The sequence below is a fragment of the Spizellomyces punctatus genome, assembly GCF_000182565.1.
Source record: "Spizellomyces punctatus DAOM BR117 chromosome Unknown supercont1.20, whole genome shotgun sequence".
NCBI classification, from domain to species: Eukaryota; Fungi; Chytridiomycota; class Chytridiomycetes; order Spizellomycetales; family Spizellomycetaceae; genus Spizellomyces; species Spizellomyces punctatus.
In genome coordinates, this window is record NW_015971556.1 from 181393 (window position 1) to 197673 (window position 16281).

The following is a 16281-nucleotide window of genomic DNA, read 5'->3' on the forward strand; positions in this document are numbered from 1 at the left end:
TGACAAACTGATATATGTTTCCCTATCATCAACACCACCATGCCCTGACAAAGGCGACTGGTATATATGCCCGGTCTACACCCTACTTCCTCCTTGAGCCAGGCTCGGCTTCCGCAGCACCAGGCACTTGGTGATGAGAGTCATGTGAAATATGGTCGCGATGGAATATCTTGTCAACTCCACTTTCAATTTTAGTCTTTACTTTCTCCATGATCGAAGCATGATGCTTCGATTTCGTGTCATTGGTCGACAAATTGGTCGTTGAACTCTCCTTTGAGCGAGGACGGGGAACAGGTTCAGCACGTTGATCCTCAAAGGTCGACTGAGGTGTCTGTTCTTGATCCAGTTCGGACAACCGCTCTTTCAAAGATCCACCGGGGGGAATGGAGCGGGTCGAAGCGTCATCGCGGGGTGGTTTAGAGAGGTCAGAAGGAGTTAGGTCTGAAGGGAGGACACTGCCTTTTGGAGTGTAAGAAGAGAGGATGTCCAATGTGGCATTACTCGGGGTAGAGTCCGCAAGAGCATATTCGGTCGCTAGAGGGGCGTCGAGCCCGAGTTCTGATTCCGGGACTGGGGCATCCACGCAAGTAATAGCAGTAATCTCAGTCACTTCTGTCAACGGAATGTCGTCATCAGCAGGAGACTCAATTTCTGAGGGTGTGGTACCACGTAGCGCATTATCAATGGCTGCCTGTTGAGCTGGGGTACGCTGATCGTATGGAACAGCCAACGCAGAGATCGCAGAGTCGGTAGATAGACCGATTTCGGACCGGGTAGGAGCGGATGAACCATATGCACCGGCAATACCCGCTGGAGAACCGAGGTGGCCTTCAGAGGTGATGGGAGTAGTGGATTGAGTGGGTCCACTGGTTACATCGCGAGCCTTCTCGGCAGTGGTGTTGGCAGCGCTCTTGGCATATTCGGTAGCTGCTCCGGTGGTAGCAGCTGCTTTGTCGTAGGTAGCAGACGCAGCGTTCTTGGCGGTCTCTGTAGCAGCCTTGGTAGTAGAAGCAGCTGTGTTGTAGGTCGCAGCTGCAGCATTCTTCGCAGTGTCCGTCACAGCCTGAGTGGTAGAGGCAGCGGTGTTGTAGGTTGCAGCTGCAGCATTCTTCGCAGTGTCCGTCACAGCCTTGGTCGTAACCGCGGCCTTATCGTAAGTAGCGGAGGCGACGTCCTTGGCAGTGTCCGTAGCAGCCTTGGTGGTAGAGGCGGCCGTGTTGTAGGTTGCAGCTGCAGCATTCTTCGCTGTGTCCGTTACAGCCTTGGTCGTATCAGCTGCCTTATTATAAGTAGCAGCGGCAGCATCGACAGCTACGTGACCAGCAGTCTTTGCAGCCTGAGCAGCCGTGTTCCCAGCACTGGCAGCAACATCACGAGTTGCAGCGGCTGCCTGCGCCGTCTTATCGTAAGCGACGTGGGCAGTGTCACCCGCAATCGTACCAGCAGCGTAGACAGTCTCCGCAGCACGATCATAAGCCTGCGCAGTAGCAGCGGTGGTAGCTTGCACAGGTTGAGATTGAACGATCGTATCGGCGGCATTCTTGGCGGCAGCGACGGCCTGGTCCTTCTTTTCCACCACAGCTTCTGTGGTCTGGTTGTAAATCTCACCAGCCTTGTTCTCAATGTCGCGGGCTCGCTGTTCGCCACGTTCTTTGGCAGTGCTCTCGTGAGCAGGCTGGACGTAGAGGGTTTCGCCCACGTCTCCCTTTGGCTTCCATTCAAAATCGGAAACCACTTGAGACTCTTTTGATCCGCCGAGTGCCATCGAGGCTGCGTGAGTAGCCATGCTTGTGGCAGCAGCGACAGTGCCTGCTACGGAGCCAATGACAGTTCCGGTCACCGAGCCAACTTTGGAAAGAACCGACGTTGTCGCTTCCTTTGGGTTTTCTTTCGCGTACTGTACTGATTCCTGCGCGGACTGTTTAACGCCTTGCGCGGTGCCTTGAATAGAGTTACCAAGATTCGTTGCCTTTTCCGCTGCAGCTCCCTTAATGTCTTGTGCCGTACTCTGGATGGAGGTACCGAGATTTTGCGCCCCGGCTTCAGTGGACAGTTTTGCGCTTTCAGCAGTTTCCTTGGCAGACTCTTTTACGCTCTCGGCAGTAGCTTCCGTCGACTGCTTGGCACCGGTCGCCTTGTCCGCCACGTAATTTTCGGCATTTTCGACGGATTCACTCACTTGCTCGGTAGTACCGGCTCCAAAGACCTTGTTGGTCGCTGCTGTTGCTGCATTCTTGGCCATACCAGCAGCGGTTGCCAATGTTCCTGCTACAGTTCCTGCAATGCTACCCGCAGTCGCACCTGCAGATTTTGCGCCGGATACGACATCTGGTGCACCTGTGGATGGACTGGCAGCTGATAGCTCGGCTTCGTCTACTGTCCGCGTCTTCAAGGTGGTGCCAGCAGGAACCTCGACAATTACCACTCCGCGCTGAGGAGCTTCAGTAGTTGCTGGAGTCACTTCTGCGGAGGGAGCTGTGGCTGCATTGACGGCTTGAGAGACTGCACTGCCGGTTGCGCGCGCGCCTGATGCTAGTGTGCTTCCAAGAGATGCTGCAACTTCTTTGGCTTTTGGAATGGCTCCAGATCGATTCACGGCGTCAGTGACTGATTGTGCGGTGCTCTTGACTGTGTCGACGAGGGAGGTTTGGGCTGCTTCGGTTTGTGCGTCGCGTACTGGACAACGTGACAATAGTGAGCTTTTAATTTCAAATGGTAAAAACAATGCATTCGTATGTTACATCACTACGTACCAGGAACGGGTCTTGGAATTTCTTGCTCGCCTACTCCTGTAACGATGGGACGAGAAGATAGAGAATCTGCACCGAGAAAGACATCACCAGCGCTGGATGTGTTGACAACATCTACTTCGCCAGGTTCCGAGGCCGAAGGACGCAGAGAAAGAGACTCGGTGTTTGCAGACATTTTACTAATATACGTGGGGTGGGGTATTTGATTTGATGTGAAAAGGATGAATGAGTCGTGTGTTCAAAAGAGTTGAGTATGGATTCGATATCGTTGGTGCCTTGTAATAGAGATGTTACAAGGTTCTACTAGTGTTGGTTGAGTCCCAAGAGAGGATAGTTGTGTGTGTCAAAGTGTGTTAAAAGTCTAAAGGTGTTGTTAAAGGGAAAAGGAAGGGCCAGCAATCATTCCTTTTTATGCATGTCCCCAAACAGTAGTCTTCTTTCCTACGTATTCCCCCAACCCTCAAGAAATGACGTAGGATGATGACAACACACTGCCCTTTTTTTCAAATAGTGGCTTTTCTCTTTAACGACTGGCCCTAAAGAATGCAACTCATTATTTGGTTTTTTTTGACCATAGCCTCGTTTCCCCCTCCTTGTCTTTCAATTGCAGTAAACTGTTTTTGATGTCATTTTGAACACTTTGTTCGACCAGCCTCCTCGATGCGTTCGGACAAGCAAGTGATGACATGCACGGTGATGACGTCAATAGAATGGGGGCAGACGCGCGCGTGTTTTTCGTTCGTCATTTCCTTCTCATGTGCTTGTGTTTTATTCGCTTTTAACGAATGGTTTTGGTTTGCAACAAGAGCGAGCAGATGGCGATATAGATGCCATATCGTTTTGTAGATGCTTTTATTGTAATTGAGTTATTATCATTTTCAGTAGGCAAGACCATCCTGCTTATAAGTCTTTCGTCTGTTGCTGTTCCTCATTGCGTACCGTCTCGACCTTGTCACTTTCCTTAACGCATCCTTGGGTCTCCGTCCTTTGGTCTCAAAATGACAGACATGGTTGCAAGGAAGCCAATCTTACAATACAATAGAATAACTCGGCGTGACCTGGAAAACACATCACCGCGCACGTGACCAGGATGCGTGTTACCAGTTTCTTACTTGCTTTTAACAATGCAACCACCAAAAACAAAGACCAAAGCTTGAATTATATAAGATATACTTACCTGAGTGGGTGAGAGATGTGCTACGACAAGCAAGTTACGCACAGTAATGCGATAATGCATTTATGTACTCGGCATGCGTGAAGGACTGAATGAAATGTAATATAATTTACGATATGGTGCAATCAAAGACGTTTTACCGCATAAATGCATAATATAAAATATAGAGAAGCGCTTCCATAGGATATAAGGAACACTACGATGTATCTTATGTATTTCCTAGCCTTCTGCCAAGGGCGTTGTGTGCACGCCTTCCCAAACACTCAACGATGCGTTACGTAAGTGCTATGCTAACACGTGAGCGGCGCAAGCGCGCTGTGCACACTATAAAACTGGATTTTCCCACACGCCATCTTGGGTTCATCTCTCGAGTCCAGTGTTCCGCAACGCAGATACATCCCGTGGTATACCCTTGTATCCTTTAACAAGAACAGAAATGAGTTCCAGAGAGCGCAGGACGACTCTGTTTGTTAGAGGGTTCGGCCCGAATGTCCGTGCGCGTGATCTCGCGTATGAATTTGAAAGGTGAGCTTCCACAAAAGAAGGCTAGCAAAGTTGCAAGTTGGGAAAATGAGCACCGACTGTTTGGTGACGACGGGTCAGAAAACAGTCCAAACATAATATAAACGTTCTCGACCGACGCGTGGTACCCGCGAGAGAACCTCGCTCGCTTGGCAGTCGTCCAAATATCCTCGTGCCCCGAACATCATGACCGTTATCCTTCATAAAATGTTTCGAGAAACACTTCGGCCCGGACTGGACGAAACCTTTCCTCCGTTTTAGGTTCGGCAGGCTGGTTCGTTGCGATATTCCTGCTCCCAAGTCAGCTAGGAGTCTGCCATTTGCGTTTGTCGAGTTTGAGGATTATCGCGATGCAGACGATGCTTACAATAGCATGCATGGAAAGATGATTGATGGTGATCGAATTGATGTTGAGGTGCGTGTCTCTACGCACGTTCTGTGCTTATTTTGCTATTGCTTCGTTTTATTGATTGTGATTTCGTATCCAGTTTGCAAGGAATCGACCCCTAACTACATGGCGGTACGAAGGGCGTGCTCGTTCCCGCTCACGCAGTCCCCCTCGGAAACGTTCTCGCACTCCACCTCGTAGGCGGTCCCGTACTCCGCCGAAGCGCAAACGATCTCCGTCGCCTCGCAGGCGGTCCCCCTTGCGCAATTACAAAGAAAGATCGCCGCCACGCACGAGGCATGGGTCCCCTCGCCATCAAAGCTCATCCCCGCCCAATTGGGCCGATAGCAGTGCCTGGAGTGACAAAGCTACCAAGGACGAGGACAACAATCTTGCTGGTGGATGGGGCTCCCCCGGTGGCGAACACCCGCGTACTCCTCCACCGGAAAGTGGGGGCTGGTAGCCGGTTGTGGATACGAGTCCAGGCTGTCAGTCATATACTCATGCGATGGAATATGACCGCAGTTTAGCATTGCTATTTATCATGGTTTGTAATCTACTCACGGCGTGATTCCGGTTGGTGTTGTGTTGGTATCCTTTTACTGGTAGCAATCATGTGACGTGGGTTAACTGGGGGCACGTATGAAGAGCGAATTATCATGTGGGCTACTGGAAGGCGCTGTGAATGTGGTCTATTAGCGAAAAAAGTCGTGCGTGATTGGTCCGCTGGTTATTAATTGCATTTATCGATACAATATATGTCTTGGTTTTCCTCGTGCAAATGTTTGCCCTTTTCTTACAGATAGTGACTTGGTGTTCCTTGGAGCTGTTTTTTGGGGAGCTTTGAAATGTCGACGTGTTCTGATTACGTAACGCGTCGTGTCATCAATTTGACGTAAGGAGAAGTGATTTCCGAATCTCACCTGGTTTCGTTTTTCAGTTTCCATTTGTGTGAACCTTCAAACTCCCCGTCAACTTGCTCTTTTAAGTTTTTAAAAAAGATCAAAACAAGATGATGTGTTTTGGTTTCCTCCAAGAGCCAAAGAGATCGATTGACCGAAAGTCCGACCAGGACACTTCCACTTATTAGGAATTTGCGTAATGGGCAATTACTAACATTACATGCTGCGCAGGAAGGAATGCCATCCGATTTCCTGGCAACGGACCTGATGGAAGGCAGCAGGGAACCCGCATGACTCGCATGACGGCATTAGGATTTCTCATGTTCTTTTGGAAAGACTCCACGTTTTTGTCAGGAATATGACACACAATGATGAGATTTCTGGTTTCGTCATGTGTTTTTTTCCCAATGGAGAGAATATATGGAGAAACGAGCAAGCATAAAAAGGGGGGCCTGGACAGGTCTTCCATCCATCGCCAGACTCCCAATTTCGAACAGATAACATCTGACAACTTTAAACCTTCATTGCTCCTTTCTTACGTGGTTGTTCCCGCCAACCAGCATTTTCTACACCTCCTTTCACCTTGATCCCGCGCATCCACATTTAACGTCTCCCAAACCACAACGTCCTAGCTACCTATAACCTATTCATAAAAATGTAAGTCGCCTTGCTGAGACCACTCACCGAAAAACACCACTCACTCACACCATGTTCATCACATAGGGCCGTCTTTACTTCCTACCGCAAACAAATGTGGTCAGCTGTCTACACCCTCTTCTGCCTATGGGGTGTAGCATGGCTCATCGCCTACTTGTTCCGCTCACTCGTGTCAAACCGGAAAGGAACGGGCACCGCTGGAACGTTGGGCCAAACTGAGAGTGCTGGAACTGTGACGGGAAACAATGTCACTGGGCCCGGAAAACATCCTATGGTAAAGTTCTTTTTTGTTTCCGCACTCTTGATCGCTCCATTCATTTCATTTAATAAACTTCTCTTTTCTTTTTAACTAGCACTGGCGCGCAACCTCTGCAGCTCGCATCGCTCAAACCTCCTTCCTCATGGCCCTAGCCGCAACCACCATCAGCGAATTCGGATATGGAATCACTCGAGCCTCATCTGGACTCTTGTGGGCATTTTTCGCATTGACTGTTTTGCACATCTTTGTTGCCGCTGCTGTGAGGAACTTGGGCGTGCCGATCGCGTTGGGTCTCCCACAGTTTCTCTTGATTGTTGTTATCATAGGATTGGCTTTTAGGGATTAGGCATAGTTTCTTTTTTTGAGTTTTATTTTTTGGGATATGTTTGTTTTTTTTTTGGCAAAGTGTGCGGGGGATATGAGTTTGGTTTACCGTAATGGACGGGAAGGAAAAGGGTTTGGTATCCTTTACGTTTTTCGGGCTGGTTATCCCGTGTCTCTTGTCAATATCTGTATGCTGAGACTTGGGATTCCCTTCTATCCGTAGTATTGTAGGTTTGTCGTTCTAGTTTAATTCAAGTTTCATGCATCATTGTTCTAATTTCATAGGCTGATACTGCCAAAACGCAGTCGTGCTTACCAACATCATCGCTTTATTCAATCAGCAATGTGGCGCAGTTGATGCGGCTTAGACTGCAAAACAACCGGCTCGATCCGCCCTTGCCAGCTATATATTGCGATCGCGACTTACGTACGTGGGAACTTTGCTGTTCGCAATTTTCCCACCGACTGAAATCTCTGCGATATAGCATTACTCAGTTTCTGTTGAAGTCATGTCCCCCCCTCCCGATAATAGCGTAGCTCACAGCCCTTCAGAAAAGGATTCGTCCTCTGAACAACCCAGCTTGTCCGCCCGCGACTTTGCTGCCACGTCAGCCGTGACCGACACTCCAGCAAACAATGACCCAACCGGTCCTTCTGGCGAATGGCAAATCGTTCAGAACGTTGCCGGTCGGACCTCACAAGAAAACGACAGTAAGAGTCTGGACACAGCGAAGACCGAGTCCGCAACGTCGTCATCGCAAAGCACAAATGTCAGTCCCTCCGCACCATCTACTTCAGGTCCTACTGAAGTAGGTCCTGAGACAACAACCAAGACACCTGTGGATCGTCCCCTTGAGGCTCCGTCCATTCTTCTGGAATCGCGTACTATTACTGCTGAGATTGAATTTGACGTCGATCTGGAGCGTAAAACCTGGTACAGGAGTCCCGCGTTTGGCCATCCCCGAGAGGAATGGAGGGTTACTTTGGACCAGGATCGGAAGACGGAGCAAGTTGGATGTTTCCTAGATGCAATCATTGGCTCTGACGAATATGAGAAACGCTCTGTAGAGTTCACTTTGAGTTGGAAGCTGAAATCTGATCGCGAATACTTACATAGTAAAAAGATTGAATATTCCTTCGGCTGGCGTTCCACTGATGATCCTGGTCGGGGTGCTCCTGAATGGATTCCATTATCGGTCTTTCCAGCGAACGTGATCATTAAAGTGGATCTGGCTCCCAAGAAGATTGTCGACAAGGATGTGAAAGTCGAGATTCGTGCCAACCCGGAGGCTGTCGAGCCAGAAAAGGTCTTGACTATCGCGAAGTCGAAGCTTTACGCAAAGGGCAACTTGTTTAGTTACATGTTTGAGAGTGGTGGAGAAGCTGTGGATGGATGCATATTCGATGAATCAGTAAACACTTTCAAAATTAGTGGATACTCTGTCGTGGCAGTCGAAGAGATGATCTTACACCAACGCGAGGATGCCTTTGCCTACATGCCGAAAGCGTACGAAATGGACGAGTTGAAGGAGAGAATACGTCTGGCAAGGTTTTTTGGCGCCCGGGATTGGCTTTCAGAACTGGTTGCCTCTTTTCGTCAGGATCATCTGAATCACAAAACCGTAATGGAGCATCTCATGTTTGCTGTCGCAGATGGGGAAGAGAAATGGGAGCTCAGCAAGGAAATCTATCAGGAGCTATGCATGAAGTACATGGACAGGTATCCAAGCCGTTACAGCACCACAGGACACTTTAATAGACTGCTCCCGGTGAATCTGAAGCCGAGAGAAGCCTTGCAACTTTTCGAATTGGCTTTTGACTACGCAAACATCGGCCTTGAGAATACTTGCTTGGAATTTATCGACACCAATAACTTGAGCAGGGAATGGAGGGGGTCATACGCTTTTGCCAATTACGGAGTGATGACCCTGATTCCGTATATTGTAGAACGTGGTTTGACCACCCTAATGCCTGAATGCATCGAAGGTCTCAAACATATTGAAGGTGAATATACGGATCGTGAATACTGGCTGGAGGGATTCAAGTATTGCAAGCGATTCTCCGGAGTGGCAGTCGTTAGGAATCTGTCCGTTGCGGCACAAAACAATTGTCCTCGACTCGCGCGCATACTGTTGAAATGGGCCAAAGAGAATCTGCAAGAATTCAAGAAGGAGAAAGGTTTCAAGGATGCCGTTGCCGGTCTTCCCAGTGCTATGGTCGTGGAACTTTTAGCTTAGTACTTGGACGGGCATATGTTAGGATCTATTATTGCGCGAATTATATGTTAGGGTGGTGGATTGCAGAATGTCAGGGAGAATAATGTATATCATTGAGTTGTATATCGCTTAGTTTGTATATCGCTTAGTTGTATGTCGCTTAGGTGTTATGAAATAAGAAGTTGCTGTATATGTGCTATTGTACTGACGACTATTTATTTATCGAGTTTGTTTAGCACTTTTGTCCTAGACGGCGTTGAAGGGAAGAATGTCATGCAATTATTCGTCTTGCCTCTCACCCACAGAAATCTGCTCGGCCGCAATTACTTGTTGCCTTTTCGTTCAAGCACCACGGAAGCATAATGCGAGAACACATCGACTATGGTGAGCATGTTGCAAGTGATCGCGCGCGCTAAGCCTCATAACGTAAGCCTCAAAGTGGCTTAATCGGGTTGAGCTTCGGCCAGTACCGTCTATGCAAATGTGCTTGGATAAAAGAACCACAAAGCATTAAGCGATTCTCTACACATTTTCCCCAATCTACATATAAAAAAAAATAAAAAAGAGAACATATCCATAAAGAAAGGCTATCCACCCCCCATTGACTCTCTCCTCTCACCCCCAACATCCCCACTCAATTGTCGCTCTACAGGTGATATAGGCACCGATTCGCGGCGCTTACTGGATTCTTTCAGAAGGAAGGAGATCCACATATCCGTAAAGGACTACATGAAACCGGGCGTTAGATTCCAAATTATCAAATACGAAACCCCATTTGGACATACCTCTCCCACAGCCTCCCTTCTCTCCACCTCACCCGCCCCCCGACTCCTCACCAATCCCACTCGAACTTTTTCCTCCTCCTCAAACTTCAACACACTCGAAATGACGCTCAAAATCTCGAACCTCTTGGTATCACCCCTGGGAGCAGACAGGAAGGACACAAGGAGGTTGGTGATGAGGCGTCTGTCCACGTTTTCTTCAGAGGCGGCTGCGTCTCGCATCCGGCGCATGGCTTCGGAGAGATGCGCCTGGAGTTGGATGACTAGGCAGAGTATGTGTGAGATGAAAGCCTTCCAATGAACTACAATGTCTTTTTGAGTAATTACCGTCATGTCGCAGTTTACCAATCACAACATTCTTTTCCTGCAATTCAGCCTGTATTCGTTGCAAGCTTGGCGCATCCATTCCAATTTTCTCTAACCGTTCCTCAGCTTTGGAAGCTCGGTCCTTGTATCCCTCCAATTCAGCTTGCACGCTCTTGAGCCGCTCATACACATCCTCAACGGCACCCGCGATTTCCCGCTCTTTAGAGATTTGAAATTCCTCCAGGACGCGTTGGAGGTTAGATGCCGCAAAAGCTTCGCGTTCTTTTTCAAGTCGGAGTCGCTCCATGTCTTGTTTAATGGTTTCCATTGTTTCGTGCATCTCGTTGACCCGCTCGAGGGCAGCGCGAGCTGCATCCCTTTCCTGAGCAGCAGCTTCCTCCCACTGCTCACGGTCACGTTCGAGCGTCTCAATTTGCCGAATGTATTCTTTGATGACGGTTTCCTGGTGAAGCGCATCCTGGACTTGGGCATCCTCTGTTTCCATTAAATGAGACCGGAGACGATCAAGCTCGCGTTCCAGGCGGCCGATACGTTCGCCGGCGGATTCAAGGTCAACGTGGAGACGGGCAGTTTCAGTCATGGAAGATGAGGCCTTGGAGCGAAGTTGGTCATTGGTGGCTGTTAGCTGGGCAAGTTGGTTTTGAAGCGCCTCATTTTCTTGAGAGAGGAGTTGGACTTCCTGCCGCAGTTTTTGCGATGTTTCCTGTCCACCAGAATATTAGATGCATGGTATGGGACGACTGGTTCATCAAACTTTACCAGCTCTGCCTGCAGTTTAGGCGCAATGGCATTCTTCATGGTCGTCAACTTATCCATCAACATTGTTTTCTCGGTGCCGAGTCTCTTGACGTCCTCCACAGCAGCGTCATATTTGGCTCGCAGGTCCGTCAAATCCTGTCCAGATCCTGACGCTTGTTCTAATTCATTGACGAGGTCAGATATTCTCTTTTCGTACTCTGGATTCCCATTTGTGAGTAAACAATCTTTATCGCCCATCTACGTAAAAAGACGTACCAGCTTTGATCTGCTCGTTCGCGGCCATCAATTCCGCCCGGACCTGTTCGACCCGTTCCGACACGCTATCCCCTTGTTCCATAGCCCCTTTTCTGAGCTCCTTTACCAGTTCTCCAACCTCCAAAAGCTGTTGTTTAACCATATCCGGAACACCATCTTGTGCACCAGAACCAATCTCCTCATTATGTAAAATAGCTCTACATAAAGCCAAAATTCCTTCTTCAGCAGTTCCAAAATTGTTTTCTGCCTGCAAAGTCTCAAGGCCACGCTGGGCCTGTTCCAAAGCCACCGATAAGGTATCCCTCTCCCGTTGTAACGCATTAAACGATTGCGAAAGTTTCGCTATCTTGTTTTCCAACTCCCGTTCCCGGTTCTCATCCGAGCGGTGTCTCGCCAAGAGATCCTCCAATTCCGCAATCCGCATAGCATCCTCCTGTCGTCCTTTTACGTAGGGTCCAACAATTCTAGCCAGATCAGATTGGTGTTCTTGGTCTTCTTTTTCTAATATTTCCTGGAATTCGGCTTCAGTGCGTTCTGCAGCGGATCGGAGGTCCTGGATTTGGTTGCCAAGAATTGTGATCGTTTGGTGGGCGTTGTCGAGGCTTGCGGCTTTTTCGTCGAGGGCGGCCTGGAGGTTTATGAGGGTTGCGTCTCTTTCGGCGAGATTAGTCTGGAGATCTTGAAGGGTTGCGTCTCTTTCGGCAAGGGCGGTCTGGAGGTTTTGAAGGGTTGTTGCTTGTTCGTTCGTATGATGAGAGGTATCATTCAGTGCAGTTAGCTGGTGCTGGAGTGACTGTATTTCAGCGTCTTTGGACGAAAGCTCGTTCATCACACGCTCGTACTGGTCCTGCAACTTTCTCACTTCCATTTTGCTCTCCTCGGCTATTTGAGACGCCTTCCGAGCACCTTCCTTCGCCACCTGACACTCTTCTTCCAACTCCTCGCAGCGCCGACGTGTATCTTGCAATTCCGTTCCCTTCTCCGAAAGGGTTTGAAGTAGCTCCCGTTCATTGTGCTCTAAACCTTCGATGCGAGCCTGGAGATCCGTATCGATTCCAGGCACATCTAAATCCCATGCATTCGCGACAGTTGAGTCAGATTTGGATTGCTCAAGCTGTCGAGCCAGAGCATCTTGGCGTGCCTGACTCTCCTCCATCATTGCTTGTAATCGCCCATTCTCATCCGTAAGTCGTTGTACCAAATCGGACAGCGACTGGTGTTGGTCCTTGTATTGGCTGACGGAAATGAGTTCATTTTCTAATTGGGTATTTGTTTCGGCGATGGCGGAAAAGCGGGCTTCCAATTGTTCGTGGGCAGTTTGGATTTCTGATAACTGCTGTCGAACCTTGTGAGTTTCTTGCTCAGCGGCCTCCCGGGCAGTATTCGCATCTTGTTCAAGCTTGTTATCCAATCGTAGACGAGCAAGCTCCTCGGTCAGTGTGTCCAGTTGACCGGTCTTTGCAGCATCTTCATCCCGAACCTTCTCCAATTGTGAGGAGAGCTCGGTAACATATGAATTTAGCCGTGCAATTTCATTTTGTGCTTCTTTGGCTGTTGAGTCTGCTTGAGCATGTTCAGAACCTAATGCATCGATCCGTCGAACCAGTGCTTCCTCTCGTGCAATGCTCTCTTGGTACTTTTCTTCTAATTGCCGTGTATACTCTTTTACCGCGTCCAACTCTGGGCGCAACGTTTGTGCTTCCGTTCCATTTTCGTGTACAGGAGCTCTCGAGGCAGTTTCCGACTTTAGTTTCTCCACCTCACTTTTCAACGCTGCAACCTCTTTCTCTATCTCTCCCTTTTTCTTTTCTGTATCCCCAACCCTTTGATTCAATGCGGCATTCTCTCCAGTCAAATGCTTCAAATGCTGCACTGCCTTTGCCAATTTTGCCCGATACGACTGTATTTGTTCTGCTTCCGATAATTGCCCGGGAACAGGTGATGGGGGTGGTTGGGGTGAAGAATGGGTCGAGGACGATCGAAGCTGGGCAATGCGCGCTTCAAGGCCTTGGATGTGATGATCTTTTTGTAAAAGCTGGGCAGCAAGGTCGGTTTGAATTCGGGACAGCTGCCGGGCGGATGTAGTGTGTAAGTCGTGGAGCAGTGTGGTGAAGGGTTCGCGTGTTTTCTATATATTTCGGGTTTTGTTTGTCGGCACTTTTTGTTTGGTTTTTTTTTCTTTTACAAAGCCGGCCCCCAAATCACTCAACATGACATGTCCCATGTCGTGAAACACATATCCCTCCGTCGCATTCGCAATGCACGTCCGCCAAAAACAGCACACCTCTACATGTCGAAACAAAATAAAACTCACCTCCTCCTCCAAATCCCGGTTCCGTCGTTCCAGGGCCTCAGCCCTCGAATCTCCAAAATCTCCACCAACATCCCACCCCTCCCCTCCACGCACACCATGTCCCTGCGACGCATGATCGTCATTCAAGGCCGTCTCTGCGATCGATTGGACCTTGGATGCAAATGAGCCGATACTCCCTGCCAACTTGTTGGTATCAAACCATGACATTTCAGAGCTGTGTGCGGGAGGATGGGGATAAGATGCTTGCGGGTGAGAAGCGCGGATGCCAGAGGCATGCAGATGCCTTAAATGTCGTCTCGTCGCCCCGTCAATAGAGTTTGTTGGCGCGTTCACCGTTTCCGTCCCAGAGCTGGCTGTGTACTAAACCACCGAGTGCGCAGTAAAGTCTGATTACGATAACAATTGCCGACTCGCCGGAGTTTTTCCTCGGTTATCAAGTGTCAAAGTATCCTGACATGCGGCGCTTGACAAATTTCTTGGGTGAGTTATTGTTAATCCACGCTCACCCAACTTCTCCAATCCTCCCAAATCACGCTGACGAAATCTACGCAGGATTACCAACCACATGGATTTAAACTCCATCCTGCGCTCACGCTGCCCCTGATTCGTATCAATCAGCGGCAATGAGGGTTCCTACCGCACCACGGCGCCGAGACATCCATTCATGGGGACGAGACAGTGGGTTGGGAGATTAGGGTTGTGTTATTTTTGAGTGGGAGACGGGTATAGTGTCACTTGGGGTTTTTAAGGTTACAGATCTACAGCTCAATGTCTAGACGGTGGCAGGCCGCTGAAGAAATGAGGGATCGGAAGCTTCTTTGACATTTTCAGTTTTTTTTTCGGACGGCACAGAGTAAATGTGAGGGATATAAAACAACCTGCAGAGGACGACCAGTCCCTGCCGTGGACAAGTCAGTACTCCCAGGACCCATTGACCACAGAAGAATATGGCTTTCTACAAGCGAGCCAAACTGCCTCGCAGCGACTCTGCGGAAACCATCGTCTCAGGCGTTGATCACCTCACGGTCTACACCCATAACACCGCCTGCCTCCCCGTTGACCCAGCCTATCACCAAAACATCACCCGCCTAACCTCCTTCCAGCAATCCATTGAAGAAAGCACATATGACATTGTCGCCCTCCAAGAGATATTCGAAACCATCCATCCTCCCTCCGCAGAGCTCATGTCGCAAGAACTTCACCATAGCATCACAGGCAGAATCCGAGTAATTATGAAAACATTCAAAAAGAACGGTCTGGGAACGACAAAGCACAAACGACGACGCTTGAGTTCGTTTCACAGTATAGGAACCCGGTTCAATAAGCAGTTCTTTAGGAGGATTGATGGGGGGTTGTTGACGTATTCTCGGTGGGATTTGTGTACCAAGGGTCGAGAGCGGTCCAGGTTTGTTCCCTTCAAGGTCCAAACGGATCCCATGGAGCGCGGAATGCTGCTGAGTGTCGTGCAAGTTCCGGGACACTCACCGATCCTCCACATCAACACCCACCTTTCCCCCGACTACCACCCCGAATCACAACGAATTCGGACGCTCCAGATTCTCGAAATCATTCATGAGGTCTCTACGCGATACGCGGCACTCTCATCTCGGATCATCCTCACAGGAGATCTGAACATCGACCTCCACGGCCCGCAGAAGAACCAGTTGGATCTGTTGATGGCTGGACTGCAGTTGACCACGTTGAACGAGAGTCGATTGCCACCTGTCACATTTGTTGGGAACGAGAAAGATACGCATGCGGCTGTTTTGGACTATGTGTTAGTAAGTGAGGCGTTGGGTGAGATAGTTGACCTACGGGCAGTTGACGGAGCCATGTTTGGAGATCATGTTCCAATGGTTGCAACGGTTGCGCTCAAGTAAATGGGAAAAGTTGTAAAGCTCGTTGTACATATGTGTGTAGTAGAGCTCGCAAGGTATATAGGTACTGCGCTTCGGGATTCGTTATTGTGCATAATATCTTAGACAAGACGTAACCAGACAAGACAACAATTATGAATTGCGCAAAGTCGAGCGAGACATTGTTCAGTCAAAGAGGCCTAAAGTAAACAGTTCATTAGGAACATGTCCAGACCTTACCCAAAAGCACATCACGCTCACCAAACCCCATATCTTCATCAGATTCCTCCTCCACCTCCGGCTCCTTCTTCTGTTCCTCCGGTTTCTTCTCTTCCTCCCCCTTGACTCCATGTGCCTCTCCACCACCGCTTCTTACAGCCCCCAAAACAGCCTTATCCATAAACGCCTTGAGCTCATCAGTCGGCTTCACACGGAGAGCTTTTGCAAACGTCTCAGGCCAAATAGGGTCAATCTGAATATGAGCTGACTCGAGGAGAGCCTCGAGGTTTTCAGTCTAGAAGAACAATCGTGTGAGAACGTGAGAACGCTTGAGTAGTGAAGAAACGACAAGGACTACAGCACAGTAACAGGTTTGTTGGCGTCAAGAAGAAGGAGTGAGGCGTAGACGCAGGACGCTTCGGCAGTCGATAGGTTGAAAGACATTTCAAAAGACTACAGAGAAGTGTAGTAAAGCACAGTGATATGTCAGCCTACTTGTACCTCGATTGCATTTTCATGACGTGAAGCAAATGTTCAAGCCCCCCGTTGGAGTAAACTAGCAAACCCATCAACTTTT

General features: G+C 49.1%; 7 protein-coding genes across 7 annotated transcripts; 4 read left to right on the forward strand and 3 right to left on the reverse strand.

Moving 5' to 3' along the window:
* Window positions 1-82: 82 nt before the first annotated feature.
* SPPG_08256 (uncharacterized protein) lies at window positions 83-3372 on the reverse strand (the record flags this gene model as incomplete). Its single annotated transcript, XM_016756416.1, has 2 exons — window positions 2754-3372; window positions 83-2676 (listed from the first exon to the last, which is right to left on the reverse strand). The coding sequence occupies exons 1-2, from the start codon at window positions 2923-2925 to the stop codon at window positions 83-85; spliced, it is 2766 nt and encodes a 921-aa protein (XP_016604395.1). The 5' UTR covers window positions 2926-3372.
* Window positions 3373-4360: 988 nt separating this feature from the next.
* SPPG_09528 (uncharacterized protein) lies at window positions 4361-5297 on the forward strand (the record flags this gene model as incomplete). Its single annotated transcript, XM_016757701.1, has 3 exons — window positions 4361-4449; window positions 4708-4861; window positions 4935-5297. 3 exons carry the CDS (start codon window positions 4361-4363, stop codon window positions 5295-5297), a joined length of 606 nt encoding a protein of 201 aa, XP_016604396.1.
* Window positions 5298-6209: 912 nt separating this feature from the next.
* SPPG_09529 (uncharacterized protein) lies at window positions 6210-7311 on the forward strand. The gene is made up of 3 exons (XM_016757702.1): window positions 6210-6393; window positions 6460-6667; window positions 6747-7311. Coding segments are annotated over exons 1-3 (462 nt in total). The 5' UTR covers window positions 6210-6391; the 3' UTR covers window positions 6999-7311.
* Window positions 7312-7426: 115 nt separating this feature from the next.
* On the forward strand, window positions 7427-9374 carry SPPG_08258 (uncharacterized protein). The gene has a single exon (XM_016756417.1). It carries the CDS (start codon window positions 7486-7488, stop codon window positions 9211-9213), a length of 1728 nt encoding a protein of 575 aa, XP_016604398.1. The 5' UTR covers window positions 7427-7485; the 3' UTR covers window positions 9214-9374.
* On the reverse strand, window positions 9287-13945 carry SPPG_08259 (uncharacterized protein). Its single transcript, XM_016756418.1, has 6 exons — window positions 13630-13945; window positions 11316-13383; window positions 11061-11257; window positions 10302-11004; window positions 9978-10237; window positions 9287-9917 (listed from the first exon to the last, which is right to left on the reverse strand). The coding sequence occupies exons 1-6, from the start codon at window positions 13834-13836 to the stop codon at window positions 9780-9782; spliced, it is 3573 nt and encodes a 1190-aa protein (XP_016604399.1). The 5' UTR covers window positions 13837-13945; the 3' UTR covers window positions 9287-9779.
* Window positions 13946-14338: 393 nt separating this feature from the next.
* On the forward strand, window positions 14339-15660 carry SPPG_08260 (uncharacterized protein). Its single transcript, XM_016756419.1, has one exon. It carries the CDS (start codon window positions 14577-14579, stop codon window positions 15507-15509), a length of 933 nt encoding a protein of 310 aa, XP_016604400.1. The 5' UTR covers window positions 14339-14576; the 3' UTR covers window positions 15510-15660.
* Window positions 15661-15671: 11 nt separating this feature from the next.
* Window positions 15672-16148, reverse strand: SPPG_08261 (uncharacterized protein; the record flags this gene model as incomplete). The annotated part of the gene is made up of 3 exons (XM_016756420.1): window positions 15672-15685; window positions 15747-15999; window positions 16074-16148. 3 exons carry the CDS (start codon window positions 16146-16148, stop codon window positions 15672-15674), a joined length of 342 nt encoding a protein of 113 aa, XP_016604401.1.
* Window positions 16149-16281: the final 133 nt, after the last annotated feature.